This window comes from Cetorhinus maximus, chromosome 1 (genome assembly GCF_964194155.1).
Source record: "Cetorhinus maximus chromosome 1, sCetMax3.hap1.1, whole genome shotgun sequence".
NCBI classification, from domain to species: Eukaryota; Metazoa; Chordata; class Chondrichthyes; order Lamniformes; family Cetorhinidae; genus Cetorhinus; species Cetorhinus maximus.
The window spans coordinates 31,476,775-31,497,528 of NC_135879.1; the positions used below are offsets into that span (position 1 = coordinate 31,476,775).

Genomic DNA, 20,754 nt, shown 5'->3' on the forward strand with positions numbered 1-20,754 from the left:
CCGGAGATGACAGCGGCAAACTCAGCCCTGCTGACCCTGCAAGGTCCTCCTTGCTAACATGTGGGGGCTTGTGCCAAAATTTGGAGAGCAGTCCCACAGATTAGTCAATCAACAGCTTGAGATAGTTATACTCTCGGATACCATCTTACAGATAAGATCTCAGACACCACCATCACCATCCCTGCAGAGGGGTCAGCAGAGGTGACAACACAGTGGTATACCATCAAGGGGAAGTTGCCCTGGGAGTCCTCAACATCAGCTCCAGATCCCATGAAGTCTCATGGACAAGGAAACCTCCAGCTGGTTACCACGTACCACTCCCCACCACCCCCTCCATTCCGCACCTCAGCTGATAAATCAGTACTCTTCCACATTGAACACCAGTTGGAGGAAGCAGTGAGGGCGGCAGGGGCGCAGAATGTAGGGGACTTCAATGTCCATCACCAAGAGTAGCTCGGTAGCACCAGTACAGACCGGGTTGGCCGAGTCTTAAAGGGCATACCTGCTAGACTGGATTTGAGCAGGTGGTGAGGGAACCAACAAGAGGGAAAAGCATACTTGACCTCATCCTCACCGCTCTGCCTGACGCAGATGCATCTGTCCATGACAGTATTAGAAGGAGTGACCACTGCACAGTTCTTGTGGAGACAAAGCCCCGTCTTCACATTGAGGATACCCTCCATTTTGTTGTGTAGCACTACCACCATGCTAAATGGGATAGATTCCAGACAGATCTAGCAACTCAAGACTGGGAAACCACGAGGTGCTGTGGGCCATCAGCAGCAGCAGAATTGTATTCGACCACAATCTGTAACCTCAAGACCTGGCATATTCCCCACTCTACCCTTACCACTAAGCCAGGGGATCAACCCTGGTTCAATGAAGTGTGCAGGTGGACATGCCAGGAGCAGCACCAGGCATGCCTAAAAATGAGGTGTCAACCTGGTGAAGCTACAACTCGACACTACTTGCATGCGAAAGAGCATAGGCAGAATGCAATAGACAGAGCTAAGAGATCCCCAACGGATCAGATCTAAGCTCTGCAGTCCTGCCACACCCAGTTGCGAATGTTGGTGGCCAATTAAACAACTCACTGGAAGAGGAGGCTAAACAAGCATCCCCATCCTCAATGATGGGGGAGCCCAGCACATCAATGCAAAAGATAAGACAAGCATTTGCAACAATCTTCAGCCAGAAGTGCCGAGTTGATAGTCCATTTTGGCCTCCTCTGGAGGTCCCCTGCGTCACAGATCCCAGTCTTCAGCCAATTTGATTCACACCACGTGATATCAAGAAACAGCTTAAGGCACTGGTTACTGCAAAGGTTATGGACCCTGACAATATTCTAGCAATAGTACTGAAGACTTGTGCTCCAGAACTTGTGGCGCCCCTAGCCAAGCTATCCCTGTACAGCTACAACACTGGCATCTACCCTGCAATGTGGAAAATTGTCCAGGTATGTCCTGTATGCAAAAACCAGGACAAATCCAACCCGACCAATTACCATCCCATCAGTCTACTCTCGATCATCAGTAAAGTGATGGAAGGCATCAGCAACAATGCTATCAAGCGGCACTTGCTTAGCAATAATCTGCTCACTGATGCTCAGTTTCAGTTACACCAGGATCACACAGTTTCTGACCTCATAACAGCCTTCGTTCAAACATGGACAAAAGAGCTCACTCCAGAGATGGGGTGAGAGTGACTGCCCTTGCCATCAAGGCAGCATTTGACCGAGTATGGCATCAAGGAGCCCTGGCAAAACTGGAGACAATGGGAATCAGGGGGATAAACTCTCCTCTGATTGGAGTCATACCTAGCACAAAGGAAGCTGGTTTTGGTTGTTTGAGGTCAATCATCTCAGTTCCAGGACATTACTGCAGGAGTTCCTCAGAGTAATGTCTTCGGCCCAACCGTCTTCAGCTGCTTCATCGATGACCTTTCTTCCATCATAGGGTCAGATGTGGGGATGTTCACTGATGATTGCACAATGTTCAGCATCATTCATAACTCCTCAGATATTAAAGCAGTCCATGTCCAAGTGCAGCAAGATCTGGACAATATCCAGGCTTGGGCTAACAAGTAGCAAGTAACGTTCGCGCCACACAAGTTCCAGGCAATGACTATCTCCAACAAGAGAGACTCGAACCATCGCCCCTTGACTTTGAATGGCATTACCATCACTGAATCCCCCATGATTAACATCGTGGGGGTTACCATTGACCAGAAACTGAATTGGACTAGCCATATAAATACTGTGGCTAAAAGAGCAGATCAGAAGCTAGGAATCCTGCGGTGAGTAACTCACCTCCTGACTTCCCAAAGCCTATCTACCATTTACAAGGTGCAAGTCAGGAGTGTGATGGAATACTCTCCACTTGCCTGGACAAGTGCAATTCCAACAGCATTCAAGAAGCTCGACACCATCCAGGATAAAGCAGCCAGCTTGATTGGCACCCCAACCATAAACATTCACTTCCTCCACCACCGATGCACAGTGCCAGCAGAATGTACCCTCTACAAGATGTACTGCAGGAACCCACCAAGGCTCCTTAGACAGCATCCTCCAAACCCACAATCCCTACCATCTAGAAGGACAAGGGCAGCAGACGCATGGGAACCCCAACACCTGGAAGTTTCACTTCAAGCCCCTTACCATCCTGACTTGGAAAAATATCATCGTTTTTCACTTTCACTGGGCCAAAATCCTGGACCTCCCTTCCTAACAGCACTGTGGGTGTACCTAAACCACATGGACTGCAGCGGTTCAAGAAGGCAGCTCACTACCACCTTCTCAAGGGCATTTAGAGATGGGCGATAACTGCTGGCCTAGCCAACGATACCCACATCCCATGAATGAATTAAAAAAAGCTAAAAGCAATTACAAAGTAGAGTGGGAAATCAGATAATGCACTGAGTGAGAAGTCAAGCTCCTTTTACTAATCCATTTAATTTCATACTATTCTAAGTTTCTCATTGTTCTTTCCCTTTGACTTACCAAAATACATAAGCCCAAATGTTCAAGTGCAGAATCATGTTTTCAGAAAAATAAATTTTCTGGTTTCTGTACCTAATTAAATCTTCATATCAGCATTGCAACCAAAAGCCAAACTTGACTCCAGACAATTAGGAACAGCTCTGAGGTGTGAGAAACAAGTCTATGGGGATAGCAGGGCTATTGAATCAATTTGAATTGCTCGTACAAAGAACCCTCACATACATGATGTGCAAAATGGTCACTTTTGATGTTTTAAACTTCAATGGACCTATGAGTACCATTAATAGCAAGTGGAATTTGCCAAATAACAATGATAGAGGTAGCATTGCTATTTTGTAAATGTAGCTAAATGCTATAGAACTTTGCATAAGTGATCAATCAAAACAGCTTAAATGACACAGTGGAGAAGAAGGTTAAAGCCCTGAGGCCAATAGTCAAGAAACAGTTATATCTGGCAATATTTCCCTACTTGGTTAAAACAATGCAGTTTATAGTGATCCTCCAGAAGTTACAAAATTGTGCCTTCAGAATTATTGAAAGTCAAGCCTCGCTGTCTAAACCTCAGACAAGTATGCATGCTCTGAAAATCATAATTGAAATCAAATTTTGACTGCAAAATTACTTATTTGGACTTTCTCTCCTGTTATATCCTTCAGTCTGTCTTTCCTCCTACATTTTGAACCTTTTAAAACCCAAGATTGGTGTAATCTAATCACTGCTTCCTGATTTTATCACCTCCTGATACCTTTCATTTCTTCTTCAAACATTGGTGTTGTCTCATGATAGGGCTTGAACCTTCATCTTGAATTTACAATAATATATATGTAAAAATGTGCATAATCAATTTTCCTTTACCCTGGAAGGTGAGGAATTGAGTATCTATAAACTACTGTGCATCAGATCCCGAACTTCTTGTGCAAAAACATCAGCAACAGTGGTTGCTAGTGGACCTAGAGGTATAGTATATAGTTCTACAAAACCACTATGGCTATTTATTACTATTTCCTGCAATTAATTATTTCAGTATTGTGTTCAATATTATTGTATGGCTCAAGTCTTAATGAAGCACTTAAATGATGAAATGTATATGTACGTCAGTGTTTGGAACGTAGGCATTGTGCATTGGTTTGTAATTTTAACATGTTTAGCTCAACATTACCCTTTCTTCAATACACCACCCACCATTTCCGTTACTTGCTGAATTTGTTTGTCTACTTTTGTTACTACATGATTGTTATATGTTTGCATGCTTTTAACCTGATTACTTAGTTTATATAGAATTTTTCAATATAAGTAACACTTCAATTCAGCCTTTGTGCTCCAAGTGGTTTCTTGAATAAAATACCATTTTTTTGAAGGTTTGTTTAATCAGTCATAATTTATGATCCCTTAAAGCAATACTCCTACTTAACCCTTAACTCAAAGTATCATTCTGAAAAAATCAAACCTTTAGTCATTGTTGTTTGTTTAGAACTGAAATATTATTTTAAAAATAAGATCATCATGATATGAATGCTTTCCTGTTAGCTGCTATCTTTGCTAAATTTCTAAGGTTGGGAACTGAAATATGACATTTCTTCTCTCATACTTGACCTGCACTACCCACCATCTCCTGAAAAGTAATTGATGGCAGAGAGTGTTCAATTAGAAAAATTGGATATTAAGAGCCCTGCAATCTAGGAAATAATGGTGAACTCAGATGCCTCCAATTTTATCCCTTTAAAATTTCATAGAATCATAAAATTTTATAGCAGGGCCCTGTCATTTGGGGTCATCACCACTTTACCAACTCTCGGAAAGAGGTATTCCCCGATCTTTCCCATGCCCTTTTAATTTTTTATTTCAAAAATGTATCAACTTCCCTTTAAATGCTGTTATGGATTTTGTTTTTGCACTGAGCATTCAATGTTTAAGCAACCCTCCTCACTGAAAAAATCTCTGAAACATTCTTTCTCTTGTTCTTTGGGTGATGATTTTATAATCCCTCCAAGTATTGACTTGATGACCAGTGGAAATATTTTCCTGATTTATCCCATCAAAACCTTCAATAATTTCGAACAACTTTACCAGCCCGTCTCTTGATTCTTTTTTACTCTAATGAAAAGAGCCCCAGCTTCCCTCAATTTCTGTCATAACTAAAGACGCTTATTTCTGGAACCTTTTCTGTGCCATTTTCAAGATATGCTAAGCTGTTCAAAACTGGTCACAATATGGTTACTGCAGCTAACCAACAAGTTGTATAAAGTTAGTAAACCTCTTTGTTTTGGCACTATATGCTCATATTTATAAAATCTGGAAGACCTGGCTAATTGTTTACAGCATTATTAGCTTGTCCTCCAGCATTTTAAACTTGTCCTCCTACTGTTAAGGATCTGTGTATCTGAACCTCTTAAGCTTTTATGCCCTTCTAAACCTTTAAAAATTTTACCATTTTGCCACCTTATTCTTCCTCCAAGCCTGCATTGTCTCATATTGTTCTGCATTAAATAATATCTGACATCTATCTGCCTAATGCAAAAGCAAAATATTGCAAATGCTGGAAATCTGAAATAAAAACAGAAAATGCTGGAAATGCTCACCATATCAGGCAGCATCTGTGGAGAGAGAAACAAAGTTAATGTTTTGGGTTGGTGACATTTTGTCAAATCTGCTAATCTGTCTACATTCTCTTAAAGTCTCATACTATCCCTTTTGGGTTTACATTCTTAAATTTTGTACTTTTCACAAACTTTAATATTTTATCTCCAGGTCTGTATCTTAAGGAAGCTTAGTGTGGTTGGGATCAAAAGATTGGAGGGTAGGTCTCATGGATGAGATGAACTGGAAGAGGGTAAGGGAAGATGGTTTACAAGCTAGAGAGAAACAGGGAATTCAGGAATGGAGTCAGTGGAGGACATTTGGTTTAGTGGTCAAATGGAAGGAGAAATATATCAAAGGCAACTGGTCTTCATCTTGAAGACAAATTCATGAACTCTTTACTCTTGTTAGAGATGAAGGTGGAGACAGATTTACTGAGGTGGCTGACAGTAGGGAGAAGAAAACTAGGGTTGTCTTTTTTTCCTGCAAAAACAACTTTTATTTATGCAGAACCTTTAACATAGTAAAACGTAGCAAGGCACTTCACAAGTGAAGATGATCATGGCATGGTAGAGCTTGTTGTGGTCATGCCACAATATGGAAATGGGTGCATAAGCCACATGTGTGATGGTTATTTTCAAATTTGTGACCCTTGAGAGTGAAGGCGGGGACTTTACCAAAGGAACAATTTTAAAGAGAGATGATAAAGATTTTGCTGGAGATGAGATGGATGTGAGAGAGTGGTTAAGCAAATCAACAATGTACAAATATTGTGGAAAATGGAGGGCTAGAGAGAAGGCAATTTTTCCTCTGTCAGTTTTTCTTTCATGTTTATCTTTGCTCATTCCCTATTTATCTGATTGATATGTATTTTGTTCCTGTCATGTACCTTTATCTTTGACTTTCTCCTTTTCAGTTTGAGCATTGTAATCTAATTATGTTATAGTCTTTGTTTCCTAGTTGTTCCCCTCCTCTTGCGTTTCTGACTTCCCCATTTCATTTTTTAGAACTACTTTCAGCAATGCTTCTTTACTTGTTATGCAATAAAAAATACTGACCTAGAACATATTATAGGAACACTTCCATTTCCTTGATGCTTATATTACCGTTATCCCGGTGCCTTTAGATCATTAACTCATTATTAAGGCTAAATTGTTTCAGCATTTTTCTGTCAGCTGTCCTCTTTCCTCTACTTGGATGTCTATAATGTATTCCCTATAGAATAACAATTCCTTTATTAATCCTTCATGCTAACCTAATAGTTTTAGCTTTTTCAGCATTTGAATGCACAAATATACATTAAAAATGGCTTATGGTGTAGTTTTTCAGAATATATTTGAGGATGAGGTCATTATGGGATATCATCCTGGAGTATTCCTTGGAAAAAAATGCAATTGTTCATAAATGTTTACCATTTATACAAAATGCTTTTGAATTAAGATATTCAGATATGCTGATAAAAGTGTAGAATTGTCATCTATCAATGTCATTACAAAAAGTTCTAATTCAAGTACAAAGAAGCTCTAGAAATTTTGTGCTTTTAATCCAGAGTCAAGTGTGCATTATTTTATAGCCACATTCAGGAGAGCACTTCCTTATTTTGTTTACCCATTGAAGCAAGATTTTATATAGTTATTTCAAAACCAAGTAAATAATGCCATCAAATATATGAGCTGAGTCATTGAAAGTGTAATAAACTAATCTTACTGGACATGTTGCACTAGAAATGTACCCAGTGCATATTTATTTCATGTGGCTATGATTCATGCTAATGCCTTGCTTGTGTAATTTGCTACAGCTACTGTCAATCGTGTGATAAATAGCTATGCCTCTGCATGATTAGTTATAATATCTCTGAACTTACCACTTACATATACAGGGATAGATTTCAATGGGTGTTCTTCCAGTTCCCCACTGTAACTTTGGAATATCAGTGGGAGCTCTGAACAAATGCCGTAAATGGTCGTTAACAGTATTTCTCCATAGTTTCTGTTGATCTACCACTGAAGCTATGACAGGTGATCAGGAGGATCCCTGTAGAAATTTGAACTCTCCCTTTGAGGTAACGGAAGGGAGAAGAATTGGAACAACCACATATTTTCTTTGACATGATACTACTTGCAAGTGAAGCGGTGCTGAATTTGTGCTACAAGAATGTGTAAATAGCATTGTTTTATTTCCAGATAATTGTTCATTTAATGCAACTTGACCATTGGTCAATAAACTAGTTTCTAATCGTGATGATATGTCTATCTTAGGTTACATTCATTTTTGGAACATATTTCATGGTGGAAAACTACTAGCTCACTTTCTTTGTGTAAGTTTCAAGTACTTTTGAATTTATATTTATATTATCTGATTGTGTTGCTCTCTCCTGCCATGATTTTCCACTTGGATGAGCAAAAGGTATGGGTTGGCTACTGGAGATTTGTGCTGAGGTTTACTACACAATGGACAAAATATCTATAGGGGGCGGCAGGCGGAACAGTCCATCCCTGGAGAAATTGTGTAAGTGGCAATTTTTGCTGTGCCTGCGTGGTTTTATCCAAAGGTGCTGCTAGAGAACCACAAAAATTCTACTCCACTGACTACTTCTGGTGCTCAGCTATTGAAGGTATATTTTTGGTCCAGATTCAGACACATTTTTGTTACTATATGAGGAATTTTAACCCCCAAAAGTAGGTGGATTTGAGTCAGACAGGAGGTTAAATTGTTAAGAATTAGAACGCTGACACCAATCTGCCTCAAACCTGCCCACTTCTGACTGGAGGCTGCAAACAGCCTGTTCCAAGGAGGAGGGTGGGCACTTTAAATATTGCACTGAGGCTGTGAGCCTCATTGTTGTTCATCATTTTGAATTTTACTCTGGATGACCAGGTATCCCGAGCTCGGATTCAGGGTGCAAGTGCCTTTCCACCTAGCTGCCCTCCTGATTTGCCTTCAAACCCATGGGCTTCAATTTTACCTGACAATCTCTTATGAGGTATTGTATTAAGTGCCTCCTGAAAGTCTGCGTCAATAACATTCATAGACAATCTCCTGTCCACTGGTTTAGTCACCTCTTCCAGAAATTCAATCAGGTTAATCAGGCACGACCTACTTTTTATAAACCGATTCTAACTCTCTCCGATCAGCTGAAAATTTCCAATGTGCTCAGTAACCTTAACCTTCCTGTCAACAGACGTTAGGCTAACTGGTCTATAATTTCTTGAATTCTCTCACCATTCTTAAATAGAGCAGTGACATGTGCAATTTTCCAATCTAAAGGAACAGTTCCTGAATTGAGAGAACTTTGTAGACACCCTAACTATAATCTTCCAACGTTCTTAGTGTTCTTTTAAAACCCTAGGATCGGAACCATCTAGTCCTAGGGATTTGTCACTTTATCTTGCTTATGTCAATTTTGGCGAGTCCCTGTCCTCGATTCATTATTAGTTTCCTTGAAATTTCTGGCAAGCTGATCTGTTCCTCAACTGTAAATACTAAAACAAAATAATTATAGATCATGTTTGCCATTTCCTTACTTCACTGATGATTTTACTGTTATCAGTTTTAAAGGATGCATATTACTCCGACCTCTTTTTCTTAAATACTAAAAATGTTTGTGTTGATTTTGTTATCCCCTGCATGTTTCTTTTTACACTCCCCTTTTGTAACTCTCACAATCTGTTTTGTTGCCCTTTGCTGTTCTTTATATCTTCCCCATTTGCCAGGATCTCTGCATTTATTTTGCATTTTTATATGTTTTTTCTTTTAATTTTATGTTGTCTCTTATCCCTTTAGATATCTGTGATTTTTATTTTTGGCAAGTAGAGCTTTTATTCCTCAGGGGTATGAACTGATTCTGTACTCCATTAAATTCTTTTTTGAACAACTTCTACTGATCCTCTGTTGCTCTACTCATTGACAGCTTTGCACAGTTTATTATCCAGTCTCTCTCATCCCATTCAAGTCAGCTTTGTCTAAATATAGAATCTTAGTAGCCATTCCACATTTCTCCCTTTCAAACACTGCCTTGAACTCGAACCCCCTTGAACCCCCTTCCCCACCAGAAACCCCCTTCCTTTACTAGTTAAACGTCCCTGTGATCGCCCTATTTCTTTCAGCTAGGACTGGGCCCAGCCCAGTTCAGATGGAACTCATCCCAACAGTATAGCTCCTTCCTGTCCCTATACCCATGTCAGTGTCCCATGAAATGGTCTCAACATGAACCACAATGATTGCATCCTCCTCCTCCATCTCCAATATTCTTTAAGGCTGCTATAAGATGTCCCCTACTCTGGTACCAGAGCTATTAGTTATCTTCACACACCATTAGGCTGTTAACTAAATCTGGCTTATTACTCAAATAATATGGCATGTCCCCATGTCAATTCTAGGATATATTGTTGCAGAAAACCACTATAACTTTACTGCATGTTTGTCTAATCTCTGCAATTATACAATCTACAACTTCGCAGCTGCTACCAGGAGGCCTTTCCACAACCCTCACGACAGTCTTAAATCCTTTTCTGTTTCTTAATTCTACCCATAAAGTCCCCACTCCTTGCTTATCTCTTGTTAAATCCTCTCTTACCATTGATTTAATCCTTAATCACTATGGCTACTCCTACCCCTCTATCACTTTGCTTATTTTCCTTCCGACCTGATAACCTGGTATGGTTAGTTCCCAGTCCTGACCATCTTGCAGCCATGGCTCGGAAATGGCTACCAAGCCATACCCTCAAGGTTGAATTTATTTGTGCCTGGAAATCAGAGTCAGGGCCATTATGGCACAGAAGGAGGCCATTCAGCCCATCTAACCCATGCTGAGCAGAGCACTCCAGCTCCTTGCTCTATCCCTGTAGCTGTGCAAGTTTATTTCCATGGAACCCATCCAATTTCCTTTTGAAATCATTGATCTTCCCCGCTTCCACCACAGTGAGTTCCAGGTCATTAGCATTGCTGCATAAAAAAGTTTTTTTGCTCACATTCCACCACACACCCCCGCCACCATCTCTTGCCCAAAACCTTAAGTTTTATTCTGTTTGTTCTTTATACTCCCTACATTTGTATAAAGAATGCTTATATACCCCATACACCCTATCCTGTCCTTTAACTCTGATGTTTCACTCATGTTTCTTATTTCTCATTTTACATCTTGTAGTTTTCTCTTCACCGTAGTGTTTAAAGCAGAATTTATAACTGTTGCTCTATGTCACTCTCATTTGTGAACTATTACTTGTACTACTTTTTCTACCTGAGCCTTCCTTTCCCACCTTCCTTTACAAGTTTAACGTCCCTGTTATCACCCTATTTCTTTCCGCTAGGACTGGGCCCAGCCCAGTTTGGATGGAGCCCATCCCAACAGTATAGTCCCTTCCTGTTCCTATACCCATTTTCAGTGTCCCATGAAATGGCCTCAACATGAACCACAATGATTGCATCCTCCTCCTCCGTCTCCAATATTCTTTAAGGCTGCTACAGGTTGTCCCCTATTCTGGTATCAGGCAACATACCATCTGGGACTCTCAACCCTGCTTACAAAGGATGCTATCTATCCCTCTTAATTATGAATCCGCTACAAACACCGCATTATGCTTCCCCCACCCCGTCCTTGCAGTCCTCCCCCTTTGGACAACCTTCTGCTCCAAGGTGCCATAGTTTACATTCCGGCTGTCCATTCACAACAATCTCTATGCTTATCCTTACAGTTAATGCACCTATTGATTAGGATCAGTTTCTGCAGATCCTAATTCTCTATCTCACCTGGGTTCCTCTTACTCTGTACACTGTCAGTTACACAAACTCCATTCTGGACCTGTACCTCACTGCATGGCGCAATGAAAGTCTGCAGCAAGCTGCGCAGATACTGCTTCCCCTCCCTCTTGTCAGAGTGTCACCAACTTGCACTTCAGCTCAATGACTTTGAGCCGATTCAGGACAGAGACATTTACTGTGGATGTGTGTGCTCTGTCCACAAACCCCCACGTGTTGCAGTCCAGGCACACAAGCTGCTCTGCCAAATCTTAGTCCAGATTATTTATATTATTTATATCCACTTTTTATTAGATTGTTGTTATTTTTCTTTTTCTATACGCTGACTTGCATTGAGCACTAAAACAGTGGAAAACATTTTTAATGTCTCTATTTATTAGAATATTATCTAAACTTAAGTTGTTGTTGTAAACTTACCAGAAATAAACTCAAGACTTATCCCTGATCTGGAAAAGAAAACACTCACCAACTATGTACCAATCAGTTTATTCCCTAATGCTAATGTCACTTAGGTGTTTTTACCTCTCTCTCCTCTGTGCTGTCCAGTCCTTGAACTAGATGATCAAATAAAAATACACAAGTATAGTATATATAATTATATAGATACTTAACCCAGAAACTCATATTAAAATCCTTGGGTTTTGCTGTTCCTTCAGTAGTTGACTTAACTTTTTGAATTTTTCCCTGCCTCTGTTTCTGTCTTTACTTTGCTGCACGACCACTGCTGCATAGTTTCCACACCTCTTTTAAATGCTTTGTTCTCCCAGTGTGTTTTTCTGTACTGGGCGAAAAGGCCAAACGTCTGACAACATTATGGCTTGTGACTTTGATTTGTAACCTCTGCACATGTGTGCAGGATGCATACAATGAGAGCCATGCTGCTACATGAAATCTGATGGAACAGACCATAGTTGGGTGAAGTAATGATTCCATTGCCTGTATTGCTGCAGAGGAGCCCTGCTGTAGTTGGCTGAGTGGTTATCAAAATATTCAGTAGTCTGATGCATGCTGCACAACCTAGCTATCTTGCAGAAATCTTGCTCTTGCCACTACCCATTAGATGAGCAGATGAGAAGGAGGAGGAGGTGACAGAAGAGGAGGAAGAGGAATGGAGGCTGAAACCTAGACAGCTCCTTCCTGCCTGGGCTGTACATAAAGAGCTAATTTGAGTGTGGTACCATTAAATTCAGTCACAACTCTCCATTCACCACCAGTTTCACACTCCTTGTCTTCCCTCCTTCACAGACCATCACATTGGTTACAATGCAAAAACAAAAACCAACACAAAATACATACTCCAACTCAAATTTATAAATTAACCATGCCATATTGCATACCGAATGAAACAAATCACCCTTCACACATCAATGCCTATCTTCTATGTATCTTTGCCTGCCTTAATGCTCTTACAAAGTGCTATTCCAGTGTCCGCAGCATGCTTGGTGGAGGAGACTGCAGATAACCTTGGAGGGTGACTTTGAGCAGCTTTGGGCCTAAGAGGCCTGGCTTCAGACTACACTATCTCAGCACAGGCTGCAATGGTCTGAGCTGGCTGGCTGACAGGCAACAGCAAGGGGACTGACAGAGTGGTGGGATGGGTACACGAATCCTGTCATCCCGACAAAGAGAAGAGCACTCATCCTGGGTGGCATCTCCGCAATTTTAGTAATTTTTGGAGGACCGGTTGCTGGACTGCTGTGACACACTGTAGGCATGTTTGAACACTGATATCAATAGCCATGACCAAATTGACATTGCATGACATCAGTCACAACTTCCATTGCAGCACCCTGACTGTTGGTAGAAACTGCTTATCACGCAATGGAACCTGAGATATTGGCAGTCAGATGGTGCATCATGTTCGGCCACCAGTTCCATGCTGGCCAGGATGACTCCAAACTTTGCACAAAGCTTTGTGCCAAGTTGATGCCAGACTCCTTGACATTGAATGCAGCTTTCTTGCAGGATGCCCAATGCATTAACCATTTCGGCATGTTGACCCATCAGCCTCCTTCAGTAGTCTGGTCCATCGATGTATACATCCGAGTCCTCCAATAGAATTTGTGTACGACTTCACCCTCTGGCAAGCTGGCACATGTACTATCCTTGCTTCTGCCCGGGCTGCAGAGCATGCAGAGCAGTCTGGTGCCTCACCATGTTCTGATCTTAACTTTTTGCTATCCTCTAAGATGGGAGTCCCAAAGGGTCACAAGATGAGCAGTTGGGGTCACAAGCTCTCCCTCCTCTAAGGCAGCAAGGTAACTGTGGAGAGGAGACTCTGTTGGGACTCCGTGCTCGACTCCGAGGCCTCATGACATCCGTGTGTACGTTTTTTTTCTTGACTTGTATTGGAGAGCATATACTAAAGAAATGAGCTCTGAGGTTGCATCTTCCAACAGAACCTGCAAAATAGTAGGGGAAGAAACCATCGCTGGATGCCATCCAGCATTCCCCCTGTTCTGACAGCAGCTCCCCCCATTACCCCGCCTGCCCTGCTATGATTGCTACCCGCCGCCCCCAACTCTGATAGCTCTGATACCTCTATACTCCTCCACCCTTGCTCTGGCACCTGACATCACCTCCCCCCACTATTCTTACTCTGCGGTTACTCCAATTTTCAAGCATCAAAATGGGGTCAGAGAGGGAAACTGTTTGAGAAGCACCGCTCTAAAATGTGTGCAATGTCAATTTGAGTTATGGCTGCGAGTGTGAAATCAGGTGACAGTATCTTTATCATCACTGCCTTCTTAGTCTTCCTCCACTGCTTAGCTACGTTGCAGTTCTTGGTCCTATGAAAGAAAAAAGGGACAAGGTGTAAGGCTGTGATGAGGGGAGAGGATAGAAAGGATTACATGCTTACACCATTTTCAGCTTTTAAGTCAGAAGGAATTGTGAGATGAGGGGAAAGTGGGATGTGGGGAAGAGAATTAAATATCAAGCTACTATCACTGCAATCCCTGTGCCCATTTTTGGGAGCTACCCAATTTAGCCCTTTTAGCGTTCAAGTTATTTCAAAGGACAATGCTTTTTTAGCCTAGTACTCTTTCCCAAAGCTTTATGATATTCATTAGTATTTGAATTTACCCTTCACTACACCTTGCACTTGAGCTCACCATTTTCTGATACTAAGTTAGTATAACTGTGTCAGGGGTAAATCCAAAGTGTATGTCCTAGGGATGCTCCTACCAGCGGAATAGCTGATGTCTGGTAACATTTCATTTATTGTATGAAGGTGAGTCAGATCAATGAATTCCTCAAAAATAACAACCTGTAATCCTCCCTATATTCATTTCATAAGGATCATAGTTGTGTTTATAATAAACTGGATATTTAATAGATGGTCAGACTTTGTCACTAATCTAATTCTACAGTTTACTAGATAGGTGGAACCTTTCAGTGCATTCACGCTGTAGGAAGAAAGTGAGAGGGAATTGTCCTGAGTTTAGTTTTGGTTTATATGGTTCTTTCAAATCCTGATCTTACATCCTGGGTTTAATGGCTGTGGTGCTATTGACATTTTTGCTTCAGACTATGTGTGTCTTGTTTTTTGTCTCAATGACGCACATTGCATGTCGACATTGTAGCTGAGCTAACTTTATTGATAACACATTTTCCTAACAAACACATATCTCTGCAGTAACTGAATTCTATCAAGACTGGCTCCAACATGTACTATCTGACTGGCAAACCCCTGGTCAGGTGACCCCCCTATCTAGTACAGAGTATAGTATGTAATACTGGAGTCCACTACCACAATCAACTATTATCATGACAATGTGTCTCATTATGTCACAAAACCTGTTCACAGGACAATTATATTTGTGAGCAAATAAAGAGATTCTCTGTATTATCCCTAAGAGGGACTACAAATTCTTCAATACCTTTCCATTAAATTTCTAATTTTTCTTTTGCCTTGTGAGCCAGGTTCCAGCTGTGTCTGAGCCCAACTCTCCATTTTTGAATCTAAACTGTAAAATAAATTGTTTATACTGTGGTCAGTGGTGAACAGTTCAGGTGCTGGGAATTTCAATTCTGGATGTGAAGTTTTATGCAATCTCTAAAATTGCCACTGTTAGGCCCTGTTCAAACATCTTCATTTGGTGAAATGCAAATCAGCTACTGCAGCACTGAAGTTGGTTAATAGCACTTATAACAAATGTTACATTTAATAATACTGCTAGTTGCTCAGTGGGTAAATGCATAAACTGGTGCTACCATATAAATCCAAAGCACCTAAACTCAATCACTGGTTTGTGCAGTGTTTGTTAGCCTTGGCCAGGTACCGATAAATGAGTTGTTGATGGCATTAACATCCCTGGGCAAGGAGAACATGTCAGCCAGGATCCCTCAGCTGTCCTTGCATAGATGCATTTAAGGGGAAGCTAGGTAAACATGTGAGGGAGAAGGGTTGGTTGAACTAGGGTGGGAGGAGGCTTATACGAAGCAGAAACACTAGCATAGACCAATTGGGCTGAAAGGCCTGTTGCTAAGTTGTATTCAATGCAATACTATCCAGCTACCACGTTGGCTTGAAATTAATATGTATGAGGATAGGGTCAGGGTCAAAAGCGGTGGCTCCTGGGATATCCCACTAATATTTATGGTTTAGGCTCATACACAAAGGACAGCTATTTCGGGTGAGATATTGGTGAATTCTTAGCATTGGTGGATTCGTATCAATGTGATTCAGCGAAAAGAATATGTGAGGGTAAAGAGAAAAGAAACAAAACTGAGATAGTTGCTGGAATTTGGCACTTTATTCATAATTTTAACTTGTGTAAAATGCAGTAAAATATTTTAACAAATTATATATTTTGATCAGTCTGCTTATAAAGCCACAGTAACTAGCATGGCAATTAGTGAAGACAGCTCACTCCTGTTTGCTGCTGATCACCGTGGACACATCTACATCTTTCACGTTCTTCAGTATGCACTTCATGGACCTGAAACACACCCTCCAAAAAGTAAGAATGGAATTTAATCAAATACTTGAGGCATTTTGAACAACTTGCTGAAATTGAATGTACTGTAACTAATCTTTTGAATAAATTACTTTTCTTTAAAAGCAATGACACATTGGAGGGCTCATGAGTGCAGTGTTACGAGGTAAGCTGGAAGTTTTAGAAATGGATGTGCTAATGAAGGAATTGAAAATTGAACATGCTGTGAACTCCCTAAAAGGATTTTTTTTACTTCATAGTCTCCCTAAATATTTGGATATATTACCAGAATCCTGATATACTATAAACTGTCCAGTCCGGAATGCTTGGGACCAAGTTTTCTGGATTATAGAATGATGTTAGAATGCTTAACCACAAGTGCGTGAACAGAAAACCACCAGAAACAGAAAACAGTGAAACATAAACATTATAAAGCAGTAAATAAGATTGTTTTACTTATCCAAATACTGTACTTTCCATGTTTCAGCTCCCAAGGTACTGTACTAAAATGATGCTGGTGACATTGAGAGAACGCATGTTTCTATACATGAGAGAGAGGGGTATGGAGAAATAGACTGACAGGGAGAGAGAGAGACAATGGAGAGAGATGAAGAAAGAGATTGAGAGAGAGAAATAGGGACAGAGAGAGATGGAGAATAGACTGACATTTCCTACCCTCAATCCGAAGATAGGTGAGCCCATGCTTCTCAATTTGTTGCGCTGTCCGAACAGTCAAGTGGTGAGTCTGTGAATTGCTTAGGTCTGCCCAACGAATTTCTGGGCAACTGGTGTTTCTGGACTTCATATTTCCAGACTGGAGACGTTATAATGTATAAATACTGATAATTAAATCACAGACTTGTTACTACGCAGGAGGCCATTCGACCCATCTTGTCTGCATCAGCTCTCCAAATGAGCCATTTAACTTGAGCCATTCGTCCGCCTTCTCCCTGTAACCCTGCACACTCTTCCTTTTCAGATAACAGTCTAATTCCATGTTGAATGCCTCAATTGAACCTGCCTCCATTACACTCTCAGGCAGTGCATTCCAGACCTTAACCACTCACTGCATGAAAAAGTTCTTCCTCGTGTCACTTTTGTTTCTTTTGCCAATTACTTTAAATATGTGCCCTCTCGTTCTCGATCCTTTGAAGAGTGGGAGCAGTTCCTCCCTATATTCTCTGTTCAGACCTCTAATGATTTTGGATACCTCTATCAAATCTCCTCTCAGCCTTCTGTTCTCCAAGGAAAACAGTCCCAACTTCTCCAATCTTTCTTCATAACTGTTATTCCTCATCCCTGAAGCCATTCTTGTGAATCTTTTCTGCATTATCTGCAATGCCTTCACATCTTTCCTAAAATGCAGCACCCAGACTTGGGCACAATACTCCATCTGAGGCCAAGCTAGTGTCTTATACAAGTTCAATATAACTTCCTTGCTCTTATTTTCTATGCCTCTATTAATAAAGCCTAGAGTACTGTATGTGTTATTAACTGCTCTATCAAGCTGTACTACCACGTTCAATGACTTATGCACATATATACACCCAGGTCCCTCTGCTCCTGCACACCCTTTAGAATTGTACCCTTTATTTTATATTGACTCTCTCCATTTTCTTCCTACCAAAATGAATCTCTTCACATTTCTCTGTATTGAACTTCATCTGCCACTTGTCCACCCATACCACCAACTTGTCTATGTCCTTTTGAAGTTCTAGACTACCCTCATTGCAGTTCAAAATGCTTCCAAGTTTTGTATCACTTACAAATTTTGAAATTGTGCCCTGTACACCAAGGCCTAGGTCATTAATATATATCAGGAAGAGCAGAGGTCCCAACACTGATCTTTAGGGAGTCCCACTACATGCCTTCCTCCAGCCTGAAAAACATATATTAACCACTACTCTCTGCTTCCTGTCACTCTGGCAATTTTGTATCCATGTTCCCACTGTCCCTTTTATTCCATGAACTTTGCTCACAAGTCTGTTGTGCAGCACTGTATCAGAGGACGCCTTTTGCAAGTCTATGTAAACCACATCAGCAGCATTGCCATCATCAACCCTCTTTGTTACCTCTTCAAAAAACTCCAGCAAACTTTTAAACACAATTTCCCCTTAATAAGTCCATGTTGGCTTTCCTTAATTAACCCACATGTGTCCATGTGACTATTAATTTTGTCCTGAATTATTGTTTCCAGAAGTTTCCCCACCAATGAGGCTAAACTGACTGGCATGTAGTTGCTGGGCTTTTTTGTAACATTTGCAATTCTCCAGTCCTCTGGCACCACCCCTGAGTCTGAGGAAGACTGGAAAATTATGGCCAGTGCCTCTGCAATTTCCACTCTTACTTCCCTCAGTATCCTTGGATGCATCTCATCCAGTCCTGGTGCATTATCAACTTAAATACAGACAAACTTATCTAATACCTCCTCATCAATTTTAAATCCTTCTAGTGTATTAATTACCTCCTTTCACTGTGATCTGGATAGCATTTTCTTCCTTGGTAAAGGCGGTTGCAAAGTATTTATTTAATATCTCAGCTATTCCCCCTGCATCCATGAGTAAATCCCCTTTTGGTCCCTATTGGCCCTGTTCCTCCTTTTACCACCCTTTTACTATTTATATGCCTATAGGAAACTTTGGGATTCCCTTTTATGTTAGCTGCTAGTCTCTTTTCATACTCCCTCTTTGCTTCTCTTATTTGCTTTTTAACTTTCCCCTCTGAACCTTCTATATTCAGCCTGGTTCTCCATTTATTATCCACCTGACATCCAGCATAAGGACACTTTTTTTTCTCCTTCACCTCTATCTGTTGACTGCCCCGATTGAACCTGCCTCTATTATACTCTCAGGCAGTGCATTCCAGACCTTAGCCATTCACTGCATAAAAAAGTTCTTCTCATGTTGCTTTTGCTTCTTTTGCCAATTACTTTATATCTTTTCTGTCTCGTTCTCCCTATCGACACTGTCCAGACTGTTCATGATTTTGAATACCCCTATCAAATCTCCTCTCAGCCTTCATCCCTATCTCTTTTGACACCCAGGGAGCTCTGGATTTCTTTGCCCTACCTTTCCCCCTCGAGGGAATAAACCTTCACTGTGCCTGAACTATCTCTTCTTTGAAGATAGCCCATTGTTCAGCTACCATTTTTCCTGCTAGCTTTTGATTCAAACCTATTTGCCTCAGATCCATTCTTAACCCGTTGAATTTTGCTTTCCCCCAATTATTCTTATTCTAGATTGTTCTTTGTCCTTTTCCATAGCCGACCTAGATTTTATGATACGATGAGCACTTTCCACTAAATGTTCTACAGATATTTGACCCACTTAGCCCATTCTGAAGAACCAGGTCGACAGTGCCTCTCCTATCATTGGACTGGAAACATACTGCTGTACAACATTTTCCTGACACACTCTAGGCACTCTTGCCCCTCTCTCCCTTTACGCTACTACTATCCCAGTCTATTTTTGGATAACTAAAGCCCTCACTGTCACTGCTCTATAATTCATTACCTCTCTGTAATTTCTTTGCACATTTGTTCCTTTACATCCTTTCCATTAGTTAGTAGTCTATGGACTACACTGAGCAATGTAATTACACCTTTTTTGTTCCTTAGCTCTAGCCAGATAGATTCTGTCTTTGACCCCTCTGAGATACCTTCTCTCTCCAGCACTGCAATGGAATCAATATCACCACTCCTCCAACATTTCTTCTTTTCCTGTCTGTCCTGAACACCCTGTATCCAGGAATAATTAACACCCAGTTCTGCCCTTCTTTAAGCCAGGTCTCACAACATTATATTTCCACATGTCAATCTGCACCTATGACTCACCAATCTTATTAATCATACTCCGTGCATTCACATACATGCACAATAACCCTGATTTAGACTTTATTATTTTCTCCCTTACTCTGACCCCACCTAATAACTTGTTATTCGTTTCTATAGTGCTACTCTCCCAGTATTCTGTGCACCTTGGTATTCCTCTCTGATATTTCGTCCTGGTACAAGTTAGTTTAAACCTGCCCCAATAGCACTAGCAAATCACCCCACAAGGAACTCAGTCCTGGTTCTATGTAGGTGCAACTCAACCAGTCTGTATAAGTTCCATCTACCCCAGAGCCAGTCCCAGTGTCCCAAGAATCTCAAGCCTTCCACCCTGCACTATCTCTTGAGCCACGCATTCATCAGCTTTTTCTTCCTATTTTTATACTCACTTGTACATGGTACTGGGAGTAATTGGGAGATGACTACTTTTGAGTTTCTGCTTGTTAATTTCCTACTTAGCCTCCTAACTTTTGACTGCATGATCACATCCCTCTTTCTACCTATGTCGCGGGACTGATGTGGATCCCCACTGCTGGCTGTTTAACCTCACCCCTCAAGGGTGCTCTGCAGCTGTTCAGCGATGTCCTTGACCTTGGCACTAGGGAGGCAACATACTATCTTGGATTCATGTCTGCGGCCACAGAAATGCCTGC

The 20,754-nt window shown here is 41.1% G+C and overlaps 1 protein-coding gene across 1 annotated transcript in view; it reads left to right on the top strand.

Moving 5' to 3' along the window:
* The first annotated feature begins 16,160 nt into the window (after positions 1-16,160).
* The window catches only part of LOC144682214 (uncharacterized), a 32,928-nt gene continuing 28,334 nt past the window's right edge, over positions 16,161-20,754 (top strand). Inside the window, exons 1-2 of the mRNA XM_078544667.1 lie at positions 16,161-16,296; positions 16,399-16,438. Coding sequence (XP_078400793.1) covers positions 16,182-16,296; positions 16,399-16,438 — 155 coding nt within the window. The 5' untranslated portion in view covers positions 16,161-16,181. The remainder of the gene's footprint in view (positions 16,297-16,398; positions 16,439-20,754) is intronic.